The following is a 21,694-nucleotide window of genomic DNA, read 5'->3' as shown; positions in this document are numbered from 1 at the left end:
TAGTTAATAATTAAGCACAAATCTATGAAAGTGAGTTCTCAGCAATACCAGGATCTACTCTCACTTTAGCACCTTCTCTCTCTCTCTCTCTCTCTCTCTCTCACAACTTTTATTTTCAGAACTACACCCAGTACATCCCACTGTCCATCTACGACCTGCAGACGTGGATGGGGAGCCCGTCCATTTTCGTCTACGATTGCTCCAATGCTGGAATCATCGTCAAGTCGTTTAAACAGTTTGCCCTGCAGAGAGAGCAGGAACTGGAGGTGGGCAGTAACACAACCAAACACACTCATGCTTTGCACATTGTTTACAACAAAGCAGCCATGAATGAGTACAAGGTGACTGGCAGAAAGATAAATACATATATTTGAAAAAATGTTTTTGTATTACAAACGCATGCAGTCAGAGTGTAGACAAGTATGATTTGGTACCAAAATGTGGTGCCAGTCAGGAGCTGCTTCCTACCCGACCCTCACCTACTGGACGGAATCAGAATGTGGATTTCGGTGCCTCATTTTGTGGGCCGGCTCTAGCAGCTTGTAACGTTAGCCTACAGTTAGCCAGTAGCTACCTGAAACTCAAGTCAACATAAAAACAAAATGCCTGAAGCTTAACATTTGAAATTGTGGCTGTATTTCATGTGAAAGGATTTTGACATTTGAGGAACATGAACAACTCATTGAAGCACCAGGCGACACAGGGTACATTTGAAATTAGAGAGATGCTCCATGTTTGACTGCTTGTGACCTTGTGCCAAACACATCAGCCGGCAGTGTGGGCGTCTCTGGCTCCCACAGCGGGGAGACAAATGAGTTTGGAGCTGGAATATTTTGCTGAATTAAACACTGAAACTGTTTTTTAGTGTTAAAATATTATAAGTTAGGTCAGGTTTTATTCGTTATGGACATTTGTTATGCAAATCTGTATAGTTTTGAGATTATTTATGTTTTTATATTCAAGGTAATTATACTTTAAACTGGTAATACAGTTAATGCAGTAAACCCAATTTATGGTATTGCTATTAGTGTTTAGAATTATTTCTGTTGCTTTTATGGTAAAAATCTTTGCTCGTTTTAAGGTCAGACGATCCCATTTTCATTTTTGTACACACGTGCTTTAATTTTAAAAGTAAAGCTCCGGTACAGATGCAGACTTCCTGTAAAATACGACCTGTAACTTGCGAATGGAAAAATGTGATGAAAACGGTGAAATTGAAGGACAATAAGAAAATATTAAAGTATTGGCAACCCTCCGAAGAGACACAAGGTTAGTATTTGTTGTTAAACAGTAACGCTAAGATGTAGTTTGTGTATCAAGTTAATGTCTAGCAGTAGTATTTTGCTCTTATTAATTGTTAAATGGAGTTAATGTTTAATTAGCATGGTTCCGAGCTATGGAAATGCTATGCAATTGTAAGGACAGCTATATAAAATAACATTGTTCTTTTTTGTGTCTTTATATCCAGCTCTCATGGAGTTTTTGGGGATGTTCAATAAACCTAAAAATCATATACGGTTGAAAACTTAAATTTCGAGCTCCAATTTGCCTTAGCAATAAAAAGAAGTCGTCTATTGTCTTATCGTCAACCCTTAAAGAAAAGGTATCAATTTTGGCATGGAACCTTTTTGAAAAGTATCGATTTAGTACTAGTATATAAAAAAAACTAAACGATACCCAACCCCAAAGCAAAGGCAGAAGATTATCTGCTGGTGTTTATGGGTTATTAGTGGAAAAGTGGGTGATATGTTACTTGCACACATACTACAAAAACACAAACAAATATACACACACTCATCTATATAGTATTTATACAGGAGATCTAAGTGGCACGAGTGAGTGTCAAGTCATGATTCTCAGCTATTACAAATCAAGGATGTGCTCAGTGCTGCTATCCGCCCCACGCACATACACACAAAGACACACACAACATGTACAGTATTACCAGCCCCAATCCTTTCACTACTTCATCTCCCTTCTCTCTCATTCTCTTTCCTGGCTGTGGCATGTTATGTGAATTCCTAATAAGACCATGCTGTCATTCATCTCAATTATTTATGGAGCAGTTTCAGTCGGACTGTAGATTAGCAGGAGAGAGAGAGAGAGAGAGAGAGAGAGAGAGGAGAGAGAGAGAGAGAGAGAGAGAGAGAGAGAGAGAGAGAGAGAGAGAGAGAGAGAGAGAGAGAGAGAGAGAGAGAGAGAGAGAGAGAGAGAGAGAGAGAGAGAAGTATGGCGCACAGAGGCAAAGCGAAGGGAAAGAAGAGCTGCTGTGAAAGCTGCATTACCAGTTAAAGAAAAGGTGAAGGCAGCAGGCAAACTGTTGAGTTGCCGCAGTATTTGACAGAACTCGTGACGAGTGTCTCTCACCATCCTCAGCCTCTGCTGCTCTTCTCTGTTTAACTTTGCAGAGATCATGTTAGGGCTGCAGCTCCACAGATAAAATCTAAACTCTTACCAGGCTCAACATCAGAGACTTACTCCTAATTTATGGAAGCAGAAATACTGAATAAATCATTTGCACCATATAATTTGTGTTTGACCAATGTAGTCATTTGCCAGAGTAAATTAGCTATGTACAAACAAGATTTTTCTCGTTGTCCAGGTCACGTCTTTATTGAGGGCAGGTGTGACTCAGGAGGTAGAGTGGTCAGGTGGAAGGTCAGTGGTTTGACTCCCAGCTCCAGGAAAGATGACGTACCTGATGACTATGCCATTAGTGTGTGAATGGGAGGCACGAGTATATGCTATAAATAGAAGCACTCTGAGTGAATGGGTGAATATGACCTGTGTAAAGCTCTTTTAGTGGTCGTTAGGTGTAGAAAAGTGCTTTATGAATGCAGTCCATTCAGCATTTTGCTGTGTCATGGAACTGGGTTGTGATTTGTAGGATTGTCAAGTACCTAAAAAATTTACATTTAGTATTATATTCAGTGTACGACTGCTCACACCACCTTACAGCCCCTGGTGACTGAGACGTCTCAGACAAGTACATTAACGGAAAACACAAATTCACAAAACACAACTACAAAAGCTACAACATAACCGCAAAAGCCACACATTGTAAAAACAGCATATGTAGTTAAGCTTTGGCTTTTGAAGTTGTATTGTCACTTTTGCATTTTAGTTGTCTGTTGTTTTCCGTTAATGAGTTTGTGTGAGACGTCCTGGCCACAGTACCTGTAGGAAAGCAGAGTAATAGCATGCCAGTGTTGCCATCTATAGGCAATGAAATTAATAACTGCTGTGCTGAACGTTACAACCGCTATTTAAATAGTTGCTATCTAATGTGTTTTTGGGAAGGCGTTCAGTTTTTAGTAGTTAGCTTCAAATAGAGCAGAGCTGAAACCCCATTGCTTGGGTCACAAACTCCTTCATCTTGGAGCTACTTTGGACAAAGGAAAATGAGTAAGGGAACGCTCTGGGGTCTTTAAAAGCTACAGCCAACATTCAAGTTTTAGCTTTAGCTTGGTATTTAAGTGTAATTCTCATCAGACATTTGCCCTCAGCCTTGGCAGTGAAGCTTGTGAAGTGGCAGTGTCACCCAAAGCTGAAATCTGCTATGTGGCTGACGCAAAAAAAATGGACAAGCACTTGCTCATTGTTGGAGACAGTATTTTAACTTTATGGTTGCAGGGCACACCGTGTACTCTGAAGGCATTATTTGCATGACTGCACAAAAAGTGTTTATTTAAAGGTGGGAGCTTCAGGGTTTAGCTGCAGTGTTTCAATGGGGAAATAAATAGAGGAGGTCCCCCAGTTAAATGCAAGGGAAGTTGCATAACGTCCATAAGAAATTTCACTTTTCCACCTGAGTGCTTGTCCTTCTCACCCACTCGTACAGGAAGTCGATGATGGGAAATGGGAGGGAGGGGGTAATGGAAGGTAAAGAGAGGCGATGCCTTCCAGAGACTTTTGAATCATGCAGGAGATGATCCAAGCGGGGAGTCCCCCTCCTCGCCCATGCACATCTCCACCCATATCCCTCTGACGCAACACTTTGTGCATGCTCATGGGTGGTCCCAAGTGGGATCAAGATAAAGCGTCACATGCACAGTTTTGTCAGCCATTTTTAAACGAGTACGGCTGAGCATTAAAGATCCATATGAGGGGAAAGATAGGAGGAGGTGTTACATGACTCCTCCACATCAACCTCCTCCTTCAATCCATTCAATTAATCAGTCAGCCAGTGTGTGGGTGTGTGCGTGCATGCGCATGCTCTGAGTGCTCTATTATAGGCCCTTGTTTTTTCCTTTTAAATATCTCATCACTTCCTCCATACATTCAGCAAACATAGCCACTGCATTAGCTGCACGGTGGAAAGAGAGGTGCGTGTGTGTGTGTGTGTGTGTGTGTGTTGGGGGTTAGGTCTTCATGTTGCCTGGCTGCTCACATTAAGCCTCCACCAGCTCCTTCTATCAGTTTAATAAATGATTAATTTGTAAAAAGTATTGCTCAACAAGAGTTGCCTTTTGGTTGCCCTGCGTGCACGTGTGTGACTGCCGTGATTCCGTGTTCCATCTGAAATCCCCCTCCCCTGTAAGATTAGTCTGAGAAATTAGTGGGGGGTTTTCCAAAAGGAATTTTTTATCTATTAAATAATACCCTGATTATCCCCAGTGGAAACAAGGAAAAAGAAAGCTGCCATGGTAATTTTCATGATAATTTGTGAGATTCCAATATGCTAATGTGATAATTATAATGGATGCTTGGCATTAATCAGCTTCTGTTGGCAATCTTGTCGTATTTATGGTTAGGATCATTGCAGCAGACTTTGTCCACTCTCAGGAGATAATGTTGTCAGGTTGACACCTCAAGAGACTTTAGAAATGAGCGCTGCTTTGTTTGTTATGTCTGTCTCTGCGAGCAAACCAACATTTTCTTCTATAGACGTAGAAAGAGGGACAAGAGGAAATGTGTTACAAGAAGATTGGCACAAATCCACACAGATCCACACAGATCCACACAGAAACGACCGGGCACGCACTCACACCTGCAAGCATTTCCAAGAGAAATTAAATATGCATGTTGTGGGGGAAAAAGGGGCACATGCATAGATACACACATGATCACACCCCCTCCCATTAATTAAGATTATTCTTCTGTATATTTAATATAATGATTTATTCATGTGCGTGCAGAGCCCCTTATAGAGCAGCATTGTAAATACATCATGTCTCACACTGAGATCAGAGCTTCAGCTGCCGCTGCCTGAGTTCCACCACTTATTATACAGTCAACTAATGAGTTATTGGACTAGCAGAGAGCAGGAAGGGTGTGCAGTATATACAGGAGCGCAGAGGCATTACATAAATCCACAATGCCTCATCACAAGTCTTTTTTCAGTTTGATTAGCTAAACTGGAAACTGGATTGAACACTTGAATCAGGTCATGGCAGTTTTATGAAGAAAACACTTTACTTTGTGTTGCTTGTGCAGCCTACTGTAGAGATAGCATTTCTCCTGCCTTGTTTCCTGTTTTTCTTTGGGCAGCCTGTAGATCATATTGGTTTTCCCGTCTTATGCTCTAATTATCTTATTTCACCCTTTGGGCACAGAAAGGGGAGCGAGTCCTCTCTGTGCTCGCCTCAGGTAATGTTGGTTTACCCCACCATGCGTCAGGCGCTAAGCTCCAGCACATTGCAAACTGGGACGCCAAAGAAGTAGTTTCTCTTCTCAAGCTCTGGTGTTTCACCCGCTCTACTGTGCAATATGTGTGCCCATGTGAACATATGTGTTCTCTTATTTTATATCCGTGCCCCCTTGCATAATTGTGTGTATTCATGTGTCACTGTAGATGGATTTCCAAGGGTGTTGGTGCCAGACAGTTTGTGGGTTTCTCACACCGACTCCTGCTCAGCCTTAGTGCCTGTTGCCCCAGAAGTGTTTGCAAACACAGAAATGGTTTTAGCACTTGAGGCAGCATTTTCGCTGCCGTTAACAGAAAACCGTTACGGCCGTTTATAGCTCCTCAAGATACTTCACAGTTACAGTTTGTAATTTATACCAAATCTCCTCTCTACTCAGCTAGTCCAGGTGTGCAGAATACGATCACAGCCTATTTATGCATCCCACCCAAATGTTCCAGCTTGAAGTGAATTGGGCAAGAAAAAAAAAAGTTAAGGTGTGAAGTAATTTTATTAATTTTTTTCCTTAGACAATTCATCATGGCATTACGCCAGTGAGAGGTGCAGTTGGCATTGTTATGGATACATATTATTTAGAAAAGAAAAAAACTGTTTAAAATGATGAGCAGCATGAGGCAGACTTTTTTGGAATAATAGAGGCTTGAGCTTTGCAGAAAAGAGGTAATAATAATTATAATAATCTCCCCCTAATTTCTTACTTAACATGGGCAGGGCTGTAGAGTGAAAAGAAACAAGCCATAACAGTCAGTGATGATAAAGAGAAGTCTTGGACTGCTGCCTCCATTAAGACCCACAGCTCATTAAAGCCTATTTAGCAAAAGACGAACCACGCTCAACTCCCGGCAAACAAATCAACCCTACAGCAACACAATGAGCACATAAATTGTCAAGAGCCCCAAATATAATTAAAGTTTTACATCATATGAAAGCCTCCTTCATTTTTCTTTTTGGCAAGTATTGACGGAGCCGTCACCGAGTGTCGAAATACCACACTAACTGTGTTCCCAAAACAGATAAGAGGATTGTTTACCACCGACGGCTGCCTGCTAAGGGGGCAAAGCAAGAAGAAAATTTCCTCACAGGGATCGATAAACTATCACATTATCATTACGGTATCAAAATGTCTCAGGCAGTGCCTCAAATGCAGTGTTTTGTTTGGAAGCACACGGTGGCAAACCTGAAAAGAGGACTTGTGTGTTTCTTTTGCAGTCCAATTTCCCTCCTGTTTTTTATTCAACAGAGGGAGAACAAAACAAAAAGAAGGGACTTTTGTGGCTTGTCTCATGTTGTACATAAAGAAGCAAAAGAGTTGAACTCACAGTGTGTCTTGGTTTTTCACTGAAATTCCTCTTCTCTTTACCCGGCTCTGTATTTTAATGTGGTAAACACATTACAGAAGCTCCTGAAGATGATAGAAAACACATCTCTGTAGACAAGGTTCAGTTGATAATACATTTAAATGGGTTTGAGCTCACTCTGGGAAAAAATGATGAATATCTGTTTTTAGTGTAGAGTCTAGTTGACTTGAAATGAACTGGAGATTTTCCTTTGTACAAAAGTCGAAAATTAAAAATTCCGGGTAGCAGCGATAAGATGCCAAATCTGATAAACACAAACATCTTGCCACAGTAATGGCAACAGTGAGAATAGCCAAAGAGCTGGTGCCACTGCCGGACATTTGCACAAACTCACACCAGGACTAAAGATGATTTTTTACTGACACGCCAAAGAATTCATTTTTTTTCTCCATCTGTAATGTTATTTCCTGTCCAAGTTGTCTTTATTCTGTGCGTATTTTCACCACTTTTCCTCACTGCCTATCAGTGTGGAGCAGCTGCTCTTTCACTCCTCATGTCCAGCTCAGGGTAACCATCACATCTGTTTCTATATGATCAAGACATCATTTACACCACATGAGGATGAATCCATTAGCTGGTTAATCTAAATAAAATGTAGATTGTGTCTCTTGTCTTACTGGTTTCAAAAGTTAATGCAGTACTACACTATATGATGTCATCATGTGACTTCTTAGTGTTATCATCATGACATCACTTCTACCTTATGATCATAAATAACCTTTCGAGTTATAAGCTCTAGGTCATGTCTATTTCAGAGTCGTGCACAGATCAAGTTTTGCAAACCTGCACCCGAAAAGCTCCGAACTGGACATGACCCTTTTCCTGCAATTAACTCCAAATCAAATCCAGACCTGCCGTGACCCGTTAATATATGTCCCGTGACCTGACCCATCACCCGGGATTATACATACACAGTACTCAGCCACTACCCACCCCGGTTTTTTTTTTAGTTTGTACCTGACACAATGCAGGACTCAAGATTCTGTAGGATTTTTTAACAATGCACGACATTATTTTCTAACTTCTCTGTGACTATTTTATAATGTCACATATATTTCTATAATGGAGAGTCATTTTATGATTAAAATGAGCTTTAGAACGTCTCTATTATTCAAAGAGAAAAATGTGTTTTTCGGATCATATTTTGACTTTGACTGATAAGCTCCAAAAGTTTATCGAGATACCCTCCCAGGTAACAATCCCAGCTAGTTTGGTGAAAACCACACACACACACACACACACACACACACACAGACACAGACACACACACACACACACACAGACACACACACACACACACACACACACACACACAGATGAAAACAACTGCTCGACGTACAAGGTCAGAATGGAGAAATCAGCACCAGTGTCCTCTGACAGACACAAACACTGGCCTCAAACTAGTTTCACCTCTTTAAAGTCAAGATGTCTTTCAACCTGCTACCCGTTTGTTTCTGTCCTTCAGTCAGTCATGTCCTCAGACAACAGGTCAGACTGTGGAGCAATTAAATAATTCAGCGTTTCCCGTCTGAAACCCAGATTCTTTCTGGCATCACTTCCTGCTGTATAGTTGAAACCCTCCTGGTTGGAGATGCTCATTTTACAGGCATGATGCAGCACTGTGGTCACTTGACAAATTCTGTTCAAGTTCGAATGAGTTACTGGACTGCTGTTATTTTTTCATACATTACATGTCGGCTATTTCAGTGGTCTGTTAAGCATCGACACAATCTTGAGACTCAATTTAAAAAAATTTCGAAATAAAAGCTCTGTAATTCAGCTCGATACAAAGCAATGCATCAACAAAACAAATGTGCTTTTTCTTTGAAGACAAATTGCCAAACAGGAAGTGATTCTATCATGTTGCATTGACAAAGGGCAGTACCTGCTGCACTCATGGCTGTCTGAGTCATAAGTGTTAACGAATTCTGTCATTTTGTGTCTGTTCAGGTGGCAGCCATCAACCCCAGCCACCCACTCGCCCAGATGCCGCTGCCCCCCTCTATGAAGAACTGCATCCAGCTGGCAGCCTGCGAGGCCAGCGAGCTGCTGCCCATGAACCCTGACCTCCCCGCTGACCTATTCACTTCCTGCCTCACCACGCCCATCAAGATTGCGCTACGATGGTAACGTCTAACACTTATCTACCTTCCCATTTCCACAATTCAGCTTCTGACGACACATTAAAAGTCTGAAACACTGAGGAACTCAATAGATATGTGTTCCACATGCTACATTCAGAATATGCTTTAAATTCACTCAGAAGTAATGAGGGGTTTTTTTGTGGATTTTTTTTCACTTAGCTGACAGTGTGCTCCATTAATGAATCAGGATAGGCTTTAAACAGCAGGAGGAGAAACTTCATATCAATGCACAGGAGATGTATGGTTATGGTTTTTCACAGTAGGTAAGAAAATGTCAAAGGATTATGAAGAGCATGGAAAATCAGCACAAACATTCTACTTAGGAAAGTTTCATGGTTGTTATAATTTGAGGTTTTAATCAAAAAGTTTGTAATAATTTTGCCTTTATTTTAGGATTTTTGATAAATTTCTCATCCAGGTAACTCTTTATTCTTTATCATGTATAAAAGGAACACACGTTTTCTCTGACCGAGCAGTAAATGATGTGCCAGTCATTCATTCATGAAGCCTGTTAGCAGCAGGTTGGATCGCTGCTCGGGCACTCAGAGGACACAATGATGTGTCCTGAGCTGAGAGCAAACATTATTCTGTTCACCGACCCTGCTCAGTATTCACCCATGGTGTGAAATATTCAGCTAGGATGCTTAATGTAAACCGACATCATCCACAGCGAAGCCGAGATGATGATCCCTGTGGAACACGCTTCAGTAGAATAGGGGAAAGATATTCAGGCAAAATGAGTTCATGTGGGAGACATGGCTCATACACTGGCTTGATGCCCAGAGCATTCAGAAAGTGTTCAGACTCCTTCACTTCTTTCACATTTTATGTCGCAGCCTTGTGTTAAAATAATAAAAACACTTAAGTATACAGACCCTTTACTTTAGCTGGATTTAGTCATGAACTCAGGAAAATGTTTGACAATGTAGTTCAAATTTAGTTTTCCTTTCACATATGAAGGCAGCAGGAGATTCTCCAGACACATTCACAACAACAAAAGAATCTTTGCAGCTGCAGAGGTCGTGTTTTGGTTAATATCACATCAAAGCCTTTCCAAATGGACATCTTCTTCGGTGTCCTCTACGTGAATGGCTCCTCTTTTTTATTTTTTATCCTGAGATATTTGTATATTTAGTTTTTCTCAGTTTCGCAAGTTAGAAACCACATCAATATGCCCAATTGCCCCAGGTGAACCCTTAGGATAATCTCCTGCTGTATTCTCACAAGGGCTTATTTAAACATTATTCAGAGTTTTTACTCAGGGCTGGTTGGAGAAAGTCCGTAGAATGTCCGCTGCAACTGATGTAGACATTTCCAGATAATTTCAGCAGATTATCCAATGTTCAGTGTTTGTCAGAAAAGCATTTTTATGACTCTTGAATTCAGCTCTTGATCATCTTTAAGATGTTTCTACATCTTGTGTAATTTCTATCTGTAGTCAAAGATGGTCAAGAGAAATGGGAGGTACCTGAGCTAAATCTTAACTGTGATATTTCTGTTAAAACAAAATTCTAAAACCTTTTCTCCACTGCCTTAAAGGGCAGTGAGTGTTGATTGATGAGTGTAAAATGTATTTAAATGATTTTAGAAACTGCTACATAACAAAATTTGAGGAAAGGTGAAGGGCACCGAATACTCTATGAAAGCAGCATGATGCATTATTCATTCAGAGGACTGTACTGATGGGGCTTCAAGCTGAGGCAGGAGCACATGAGTTGCGTCAGCCAGTCGACTGTCTGTGGGGCACAGTGAGCGTGGGGTAGCTTTCACACTACGGCAAAGATGATTACATCAGCCCCGATCCCCTGTCAACATAAAATACGTACACATACATGAATGTGTCATTGGTATCTGCTGTAGCTCCCCATCTGCATGTGGGGTGTAATTTCAGGTACATATCGACAGACGGCCCCTGTCTGTTTGTCAGTTGGTTTAATTGTAAGCAGGGTCACACAAAAACAACTGAACAGATTTCCACGACACTTGGTGGAAGGACGTGGTACGCACCAGGAACATTTTTACAGTTTTCCCAGGATCCAATAGATCATGTATCTGGACAGGAAAAAAATCAGGCGTATTTAGGGTATTGATATTAATGAGTGTCTGCAGGTGATCAACTCATCCTGCACAGAACTACGTGCTTACAGTGTATTCAGAGTCTCTGCAGTGAACCAGGTCCCTTTAGTGTCATTAATCATCACTTACCTGCACTGTTCTTTGCATTTTAATGACTGAATTCACTTTGCACACATTAGAAGTCACAAGGATGGTTTAACAAATGTTGAGCCAAAGATTTGAAAGCGGTGGATAACTTCAGTTTGTAAGTGAGGATGACAGGTCGCCTTGGGAAGGTGTCTGACAAAACCAGCAGAATGTTTCTTCTCTGCCATAAATGGTGAAAGATTTCGTTTATCTTCCTCCTCTCTAAATCCACAGCCCGCTATGACCTTCAGCATAATGAGGTCTCGGTGCTTTGCCATTAATATTGATATTCCCTACCAACAACCCATTACGGAAAATAAGTTGCTAAAAACCTGCTGGATAATATTGACTGAGCTATTCCTTAATACCCACTGCCTCCAGAAATGGATGGCATTGCTCGCAGGGGAAAGTTGGGACCTCTCCTTCCTATTAAGCACGTAGTCAGGTCAGTGTTTCTGTAATGAATTTTACTTGTTGGTTGGTAATGAACTTGGAGAAATTTATTCCTGTATTAGCCTAGATATGCATTATATATGACATTTCCTCACTTAGCCCAGATGAGTTTGATAAGCTAATTCAGCATGAATATTATGTGAACACCAAAGCTTCAAAGTAGAAATTAACCATTTGGTTGATAATTTATTTAGTCGACTTCTATTTACATTTTGAAAGAAAATAATAATAAATATAAATAGAGATTTCTCAGAAAATCTAAGTATTAGAAATTGTGTTTTGTTTTCTTTCTGAGAACTTCTCTTAAAGGTAGGGTTGGTGATTTGTTACTGAAACACTTTTTATCGTATTTGTTGAAATCCTCAACACGTCCCGATTGCCATCAAAAAGTCATTTGAAAAAATAAATAAATAAAAGCCTGCGTCTTTGGTCCTCGCAGGGCTGGTGTATCCGTCTGTCCACTAACTGACCTTAGGGCTGTCGGTTTTTCCAAAAAGGCAGTTGCATGGTATAAAGAAAACAAACGGCCAAAACCCAAACACTTCCACACACCACTTCCTAGATGCTATGGTGTGATGATTATCCACTTACAACGGCTTTCCTTGCTAGCGTCTTCCATTTTCATCGCAAAACAACATTAACATCATTCGCTTACTTTACTAATAGGTCAAGAGGCAATACAATTGATCAAGGTGACAGTGATCTCAGGGGGACTCACGGAAAGGTCGGCCTCCGGCAGTTGTTGAGTGCGCATTCACGCGACTGATGAGAGGGGGTGGGATGTATAGGTTGCATATATTCAAATCTATATATGCACTAAAATCCATTCTTACAAGTGACATTACTCAGTCAATTACGGACATTAGGATTCTTCTCTACTTCTACTGCCACACCTAGAATTTGCCATTTTCCCACTTTTGACTGCTGTTCAGAGGTTTGATTCAAACTCAAGGTCTTGGAGGAGGAAGGTACTGCATGCTGGTGGACATTACTAATTCTGCACCTATTCCACAGCTGCCGCTCAGTGTCCTCCTGTCAGGTTTGGTAGAGAATAACAATTTGATTGAGAAGAGTCCCGATGCGCAAAAACCTCCCTACTGGAATAAACATGCCAGCTGTGGTCTGCATTTCCATCAACCTTCTCCCCAACTTTCTCTGAGATATGGAACTCTTCCTAAGTCTCCCAGGATAATGCCCCTCCCTCTTACCCTGTCCTCCCTCTTCCTATTCTTCATATAGTTAGTTGCTGACTTTCCCATTTGCTTATTATTTGTAAATGAAGACATGCGGAGCTGTCTTCTCTGTAATTCCACACAGCCCCAGAGTGAGAAAGGGTGAGGAGAAAATGGGGAAGGGCTGGGGTGGAGTTTGGCAGACTGAGAGTGGGCGGATGCTGGGATTCACTGATGTGCAGGCTTACCTTGGCTTTAAAACTTTAATTAGATGCACTGAGGGATGGATGATGGGGTTTACACACACACACACACACACACACCACACACACACACACACACACACACACACACACACACACACACACACACACACACACACACACACACACACACACACACACACACACACACACACACACACACACACACACACACACACACACACACACACACACACACACACACACACACACACACACACACAGACAGAGAGAGAGAGAGAGAGAGAGAGATGGGGAGTGCCAGGCAGAATGAGTGCATATGTACCTTTCATTGCTCAGCTGAGCAGAAAATCATTACTGACGGAGTGCCATCTTCAAGGGATTTCCCCACTGCTGCTATATGGGGAGGGATGGAGGAGATGAGCGTCTTTAAATAGAGATGGAGGGAACAGGGAGAAATCAGGGGTTTGCAGGAGACAGATGAAGGAAAGAACGTTTACAGTTCTTTTTTTAGCTTATTTGGGGCTCTAGTGTTACAATATTTTCTCATTAAAACTATTCAAGTTCCCCAGAGGATGAATCCGTAGCACTGAAGTGATTCTAAAACTTTTCATTTCGCACCACTACCCAGTGCAGGTCGAGTTCAAGTTCAAGAATCAAGTTCTGACTAATGAGAAATAATACTTGATAAGTTTCAAACACAACCCGTTTGGCTTGTTCATCATGATGCAGCTGCATCTTTTTAAGTGTTGAGATTTCCGGTTCAGCAGCATGAGCAATGATGCCTGATTTACTGAAGAGAACATGAAATAGGTCCCTCCTCAGTGTTTCATTCAGCAACTATCCCTTGCTGTTATTCTCCCCCTTGTTCCAACAGTAGCTCCAAATGCAAATGTAAAATGACAGTCCTATTTGGACTGCCAGTCATGATATTTAATATTCACAGACCATATATTATAATAACTTTGAGATGTTTGACTTTTTCTGTAGCATCACTCTTTTGGTCAAAGTGTAATATCTGTAACAATAGGATATTGTGTGAAATGTGGTAGATTCATGAATGTTGATTAACAGTTAACACTGTGGTGATGCTACAATCTTAGCTGACCTTTGTGGTTAGTAGTGATCAGTAAATGTTTGAAGATAATGATCATCCTAATAAGATCATCTGCTAATCATCAGCATGTTATCATTAGTTTAATATGTGAGCACACCTACATTAGCATTTCATCAAAGCACCTCTTTACCAGCACATAGCACAGCCTCCCAGAGCAGGGAGCACAGTCTTACACCGTTGTTGAAGACCCTAATGTGGCTCCTCATGAACAATAGAAAGATTACTTTGGAGTAACTTATCAGGGAGATGCGAGGGTGCATCACCTCTGTAATTCAGCCCTTTAGGGAGGAAGCAGGCAGCAGCGATGGATCTTTGTAGAATGCAAAGCAGGCTGAGCCAACTCCTTGGCAAGTGCCTCGCTCTCCATCTCTTCAATATTGCACCAATACCACCAGCTCTACACATGCTAACGCAGACCCTGGAGTGCAATGCCTTCCTGCGTGTGTGTGAATAATCAGGTGTGCACTTACACAGAGGCAGTGCACACACGCTGTTAATGCCGATGATGATATGTACATGTAAGTTTTTCAACCTCGCTGCTCAGCTATGAAACGTACGATGGTGAGATGAAGATGTATCTCGTTATCTGAATGTATGTGCTGTAAACATGAGTTTTTTCACGAGCAGCAACACAGATGATATTTTAATGGGAATGCAGCAGTAAGGGCCCACGTGACACACACACACACACACACACACACACACACACACACACACACACACACACACACACACACACACACACACACACACACACACACACACACACACACACACATGTTTCCAGCTTCTATATGCGGAATGAGGAAAAATAAACACTAACAATTGGTATTTATAGCCTGAACACACACACAGAGACACAAACCATATGGGAGTCTTAGCTTTAACAACTGAAATGTAAATTATGTGGAAAAGTGTTGACACACCTATCTTGATTCTCGATGTAGGATCAACCACAGAGGAAACGTTATGTAACACTGCATATATCTTAGCTGACTAGCGTGTGGAGACCCTTTTAAGAATTTTAAGAGCACAGCAGGTTTACCTTAGAAAACCACTTCATACATACAGTAAATATGAGACCTCAGCACTGCCCTGTTCCTAAGGTTTCAATATATGCTGACGTCACACGTGTACAATTGTTCCACAGCCTGATCATGAAGAAGACTCACACTGCTGCTTTCAGTTGCATATACATTTTGTGCACCTTGTCGTAATAAAAGTTAAAAAGTTGATATGTCACAAGCTAAATTATTTATTTACCATAACTCTTCATTGTTTTATATCATTGTAGGATGGCTTTAAAAAAATTATACAAGGCCACTGCAAAAATTAAGACATCTCACAAAAAAGCTAACAGTGCTGCCAATTTGAAAATCTAAAAAAACTGACTATTTCAAGACACTGCCCATTGACCAAAGTTGGACAACTGACCTAAAACTGAAGACCACCGGGGTCCTCAAATATCCAAGGTTCACTGCATGTTGATCTGTTTTGATAATCAGATTAACTGCATCACATTAGTTCAATGTCAACTATGATAGGCCCTTGGTATTTTTAAAGTTTTGGTAAACAAATGTTTACCTGTCTTGTGAACAGTCAAATCAAATTGTATTTGTCTTGTTCAGTATTGCAAATCAGAGATTTGCTTCAAGGGGCTTCAAGGGGTCCTGTGTCAAAAGGGTTACACAGGTAGTATTGATTTAGGATAGTAGTAGTAGTTGGTCTTGATTTCATTTCCCCAAACATTTAGCAACTGCACAAAAGCAACATTTCATAATTACATGATATGTTGCCAAGAATTATTACAGGCAAATAAAGATTCGCCGGATGCAGATTGTGGATATATGCCTGCCATGGGCGCTTCTTTCAGGTGATTCTCCTCCTCTTCCATTTCAGCCTGTTACCATTTTCAAAATCCCCAAGTTCACCAAAACAAGCTCAAGACGATTGTTAAATACAAACAAGCCGTAGCATATTTCCCCAATAGCAGCATAATAATTGGTGTAGCCAGTCCATTCTCCAGTGCTGACACAGTGGTGTGGAAGTAGCTCTGCCAATGTGAAAATAATGAAGTTGCCATTTGAACCATACAGAATGCCTTAAAGTCCCTAAAGGATGTTAGAGGCCAGGGGGTCTGATGGAGGATGGAGGTGGAGCATATCTGGGGACTCAACAGTCAGGTTTTGCCCTAAGGTCTCCAACAGGTTCATTTGGCCAAGCCCATATCCTCTTGTAACAGACTCTTCTTTTATGTGAACTCTACTGGAGAGATTAACACTGTTCTTTATTGTTACTATTTTTTACAAGAGCACAGAGCATAAACATTTTTGATGGGGATTGATATGGTAATAAAAGAACTGTGAAGATTTAGTAGGCAAAACATTTTACAGTTAAGAAATATACTTAGTTAGTGCTGTCAGGTGGGAAAAAACTTATGTAGAGGATTTCTAAATAATAGCAAACATACCTTTGGCTTTTTGTACTTTCGTGTTACTTAAATCTTCAAAATATACTCCTTTACTTCATCACCCATATGATATAAAGCTCCCCTGGGATGCAGGTGAGACAGTTAAATCAGTTTGTACTAACACACACAATCGTCTACCTAAACAATCATGTCAGCAGGTGACATCTGCTCATTAATATATATATGCACATAAGTAAAGTTTGAATGTGTAACTTGCCGCTGTGAGTCAGAAAATGTGCTCGTATCCCTGACAAATCACCAGTCATTGTCTCAACAGTTGTTTTATTATTCGCTGCCAGAGCCGCTACAGGGTTCGTCTCTGGGTGACATCATCGCGGCAGTCTGTCTCTGTGGTGTTAAGGCAGAAACGGAAACTTGTTTTAATTCCCAAATGAAATATGTAGCAGTGCAGTGGAACTGGAAATACTGTGTGAATTCTTAAGGATAGATTTCCATTCGGACTGAATTATGCTGTATAGGCAAGGTCAACATCCCTGTACGTTCAGGAAATGTTTTAATTAGCATTATGTAGCCAGTATACCACAAGCACTACACTCTAAGGTTAATTTCAAATGAAGTAATGAAGCATGATCCTATGCTCATCAGACAGGCCCCTCTCCATCTCCGCACTTGTCTTTGTGATGATCAAAGAGCTCACATTCATCATAATGCAACATCATTTCAAATGTTGCTATGAAATAAGTCCTTGTACTGCAGCTGCCACTAAATGAGCAGCTTGTTACGAGCTCATGTAACAATGAGAAATGTGGAAAGAGGCTTTTGAAATTAAAATATTCCTTACTTTCCATTTCTTTTTTACTATATATTCTACTATAATCTTGACTCTACACTACAGATCATTTACAAGTGAAGATCTTTCATTGTGCTCATCAGGCACCATGTATTTTGCCATATGACATTAAAGGCTGACTGTAGGATTGAAATGTAGATTTATTAGTTTCCATTGTTGACGGTCCAGGAATCTCAGACCAAGAATCCAATTGGCTTTATTTGTTGTCACTGACTACTTGACCTTCGACCAATCAGCGCTTTGTAGGCAGAAGTTGTTGTCAGCAATTGTAATGAATTTATGGGTAAAAAACAGAGAAGCAAGCTCCTCTGGGAGTCAGTCTTATCTTCTCATTGAGTTTGGTGTAAAAGACGCATTAATGATATTTAATTTTGTTCCTCTCAGTTGGCAGAGTGAAGCGTGTTGACCCAGTGCTCTTTAAGAGCATGAAGACTCCACTCATCACCACAATGATTCACACACTATTTGATTTAAAACGATATGTGAACTCCTATTGTCGACTTGTGATGTATTTAAATATAGAAACTAACAAACAAAACCAACATTCTAGTAATATATTAGAATCATGAATCATTTATTTATATTCAGAAAAAACACACACAGGTAAATGTTATACATATATTATTGAATTATATTATTATATACATTTTTAACATTATTGGTTAGTGGTGGGCATTGAGGGGTTTGTTTTGGGGAGTAGGAAAGGGGTGAGGGGTGAGAGAGTAGGGAGTGTAGGAAGGGAGGAGTAAGGAGTGGGTGGGTTATGAAGGGAACGAGGTTTCAGGGCAGACGTCCTCTCATTCCTCTCTTCTTTGGAGGATAATCTGTCTCCTGGTTCAGCAGTTCATCTTGGTCCTCCACCTTCACTGTCTCCAGCTGCTCCACCTTTCTCCTCCACTTCCTCTCTCCGCTGTCCAGCTCGTTCTCCATGTCACTGAGCTTGTGCTGGGAGGCGAGGTACGACTTGGTAGAAGCTTGTCTTTTCCTAATTTCCTTTTTCACCAGCTCCTCCTTATTTCTGACTTCGTCCTGGAGCTTTGTGTGTTCACCTTTTAGTTTGTGAACTTGCTCCTTCAGAGTCTCATTTTCTTTTTTGACGGCCTCCACCTTACTGCTGCTCACTCCCTCAGTCTGGGTCGTCTCCTGCCGCAGTCTCGCCTCCTGTGTCTCTGCCTGACTTTTGTTCACCTCCTTTTCTTTGACCGTGAGCATGGCCAGGCTGTCAAGGTAGGCCTTGGTTTGAATACGCCGTCTCTTTGTTTCGGTCACGATGAGCTCGCCCTTCTTTTTCAGCTCATCTTCAAGCCTCCTCTGTCCGGTCTTGAGCAGGTTGACCTGCTCCTTCAGATCCTCCACCTCTCTGCTGCAGCTTGTTTCAGGCTGAACCGGCTCCCGGTGCAGACTGGTCTCCAGAGTCTCACATTTGGCCTGATACTCAGTGAGCTGGTTCAGGCAGTCCACGTAGGCCCTGAAGCGATTACGCCGTTTCTTGGTCTCCTTTCGTAAGAGTTCATCTCTTACTTTCAGCTGCTCCTGGAGCTGCTCGACCTGCTCCTGCAGAGACGAGTTTCCCTCTTCGAGAACCTTAATCTGACCGTTAGCTTGGAAGAGTTCGGCTCTGAGGCTCGTCGCAATGTCCTGGTGCTGCATGGTCGACAAAGAAAAGCACGTCAGAAACTTGGGCTCAAGTTTGGTTGAGGATCGTGGAGAGTTCAAAATGCTTCTGCTCTCTTCAGGATCGTCGGTGCAACTGACGTTTGTCTGCAGCTGATGTGCAACATTGTTTTTCCGAACATTCTGATTAGTTGTCATAGTAACCTCCTTTGATCTATAGCATTACACTTGGTTTTTTTTCCACTCTTTTTATTTGAATTTTCCAGTGACTTGACATACAATGGTCATAAACAGTGACTGATAGAGCAGTATTATAGTGTACAGTAGTATGTCAGTAATATCCTTGACCCATGCCCCCCACAACCCACCCAAAACCCACCCAGCTCAGGTCGGGCCCTGACGGGGACAAACAACACTCCAACAGACGTCCACAAACACACACGCACACATACAGAACAACGGCTGCCGAGCAGCACAATAAAGAAAAGAAATAAAATCAAAAAAACTAAAAGGGGGGGGATAATACTAATTACGTATGTATGTATATTGAATAAATGGATAAGTAGAAGGGGGAGGGTGTGGGATTAAGGGGTGTATGCAGCTACCACAGTAGTACAGGAGTGTGGGGTGTAGTAGGAGTGAGTGAGAGGCTTCTTCCAAGTCCGGAGACGGATTAAGGGCGTTAAAAAAGTCAAGGAAAGGGCTCCATGTATCTTGGAATACTTTGGTAGATCCTGAAAGTGAAAGTTTTTCGAGTTTTAAATTACAGAGAACTTCCTTAATCCAGCGGTCGTGTGTGGGGGGGACGGGTGAGATTCCAATTGAGTAAGATCAGTAGCATCACACTTTTAACTGTGCTTTGAATATGAAATACATGATAAACACACTTTAAACAGCGAGAAAAATAAACATTTTTATCTGAGTTTTTTGTTTGCACATATATAAGTACCTAAAAATGTAGCCAACTCTTATCGATCGATCTACCAGCGTATTCACTACTTTTGCACAAAATTCTCAGCGGGAAAAGCTCTCACAATTTCACAATGGGGTTAAAACAGTGTATTTGAGTGTATTTGTGTGTCACATCCGAGTTCTGCACTGGGTTGGGTACCTGGAGTTAACCTGCAGACATTCAGTGTAACAGGTCAATTTACATATTCATGTTAATTAATAGTTAATGGTAAAAATGAACTAGGTGTGGCTCAGCTGTGGGTAAAACAAACATGTGAATGATTTTTTAAACATCCCAAACCATTCCTGCTGGATAATCCACTTCCTTATCTGCATCCATCATAACGCTTGTTTAAAAAGAGACCAAACACACTTATAAAAAGTCAAGGACAAGTATAAACACAAATGAGAAGCAGGTCTAGAGACGTGGATGAAGTTTTAAAAGCCATGAGACACAAAGTCCTGGCTAAAGGAGAGGCAGAGGAAAGAATGACAGGAACCTTGATATCGACAGTTGATTTCAGCTGCAGTCCTCAGCTACAGCTGCTAACCCTTCAGAACCACCTTCACAGAGTGACAGTGATACCTGCATATTTTATGCTTGGAAGATTCCTGGGGGCAGAGTCCTTCAAGAAGACAATTTGGGAATTTTTTTAGAGATATCTATGTTCAAACTATTCCACATTAGGTTTTCTGCGTGTATTTTTAAATGGTGTACTTGAAGGATTTATTAAATGTAAACTTAAATATTCAATGTAGGATTTTAGTGCTAACTAGTTAGGATAGCAAATGTAAAAAATCATTGAACATATCAGAATTTGTCATAAAATATAGTAAAACATTTTATTTAATTCAATAAGTAAGTATTGCTCATATTTAACAGAACAGTAGTTTCTTACAAAGTGTGACATATCTCATCTATAGTAGAGGTCAGTGACAGAGCAGATTGGATTTGTGATCGCCCAGTTGCCTTCTAGCACATTACTGATCGAGACGATGACTTGGGACAGGAGGCTGATTGAAGGAGTAATGAGCTGTAGATCCGGCCCTGAGGGGGCCACCCTGCTGCTCCCCTTCCTCCTCCACCTCCCACCCTAGGAGCAGTATAGTAGTTTCCTCACACAAGATCCACTTCATTTCCCTCCTCAGTGTTTAATATGTACAAGCCCACTCCTACCCTTTCCTCTCAGCACCCACACACTCACTCACTCACTCCTATTCATCGATCCAATTACAGTTTGGCCACCTCACTCTCTGTTGGTAATAATCCCTCAATTTCCTCTTCATCTCTGGCCTTCAGCCCCTCGGTACTCCTGTCAACTTATCTGTGCTCTCTTCATCACAGGAACTCTCAGTTCACCAGCCATAGCTGTTGGTGCAGCCTTAAGTTTGCCGACCACTCATAATAGTTTGAAGAAGATCAAAAGCCTTGGATGAGTTAGTGCTGAGTTTTGCCATGTAATAAGTTAGAGCACAGACGAGCCTCAGCTCACTCCTACTGTTCTCTTTTCTGGGAACAGTTTATCAGCTTCA

The 21,694-nt window shown here is 41.2% G+C and overlaps 1 protein-coding gene across 1 annotated transcript in view; it reads left to right on the top strand.

Moving 5' to 3' along the window:
• rptor (regulatory associated protein of MTOR, complex 1) overlaps positions 1–21,694 on the top strand; it is a 153,715-nt gene that overhangs the window by 54,141 nt on the left and 77,880 nt on the right. The window contains 2 exon segments of the mRNA XM_047342165.1: positions 120–266; positions 8,954–9,129. Of these exon segments, the coding sequence (XP_047198121.1) occupies positions 120–266; positions 8,954–9,129 (323 nt within the window).

Source organism: Hippoglossus stenolepis, chromosome 2 (assembly GCF_022539355.2).
Source record: "Hippoglossus stenolepis isolate QCI-W04-F060 chromosome 2, HSTE1.2, whole genome shotgun sequence".
NCBI classification, from domain to species: domain Eukaryota; kingdom Metazoa; phylum Chordata; class Actinopteri; order Pleuronectiformes; family Pleuronectidae; genus Hippoglossus; species Hippoglossus stenolepis.
Note: the sequence above shows the minus strand (reverse complement) of the source record. Positions and strands in the feature narration are given on the sequence as shown.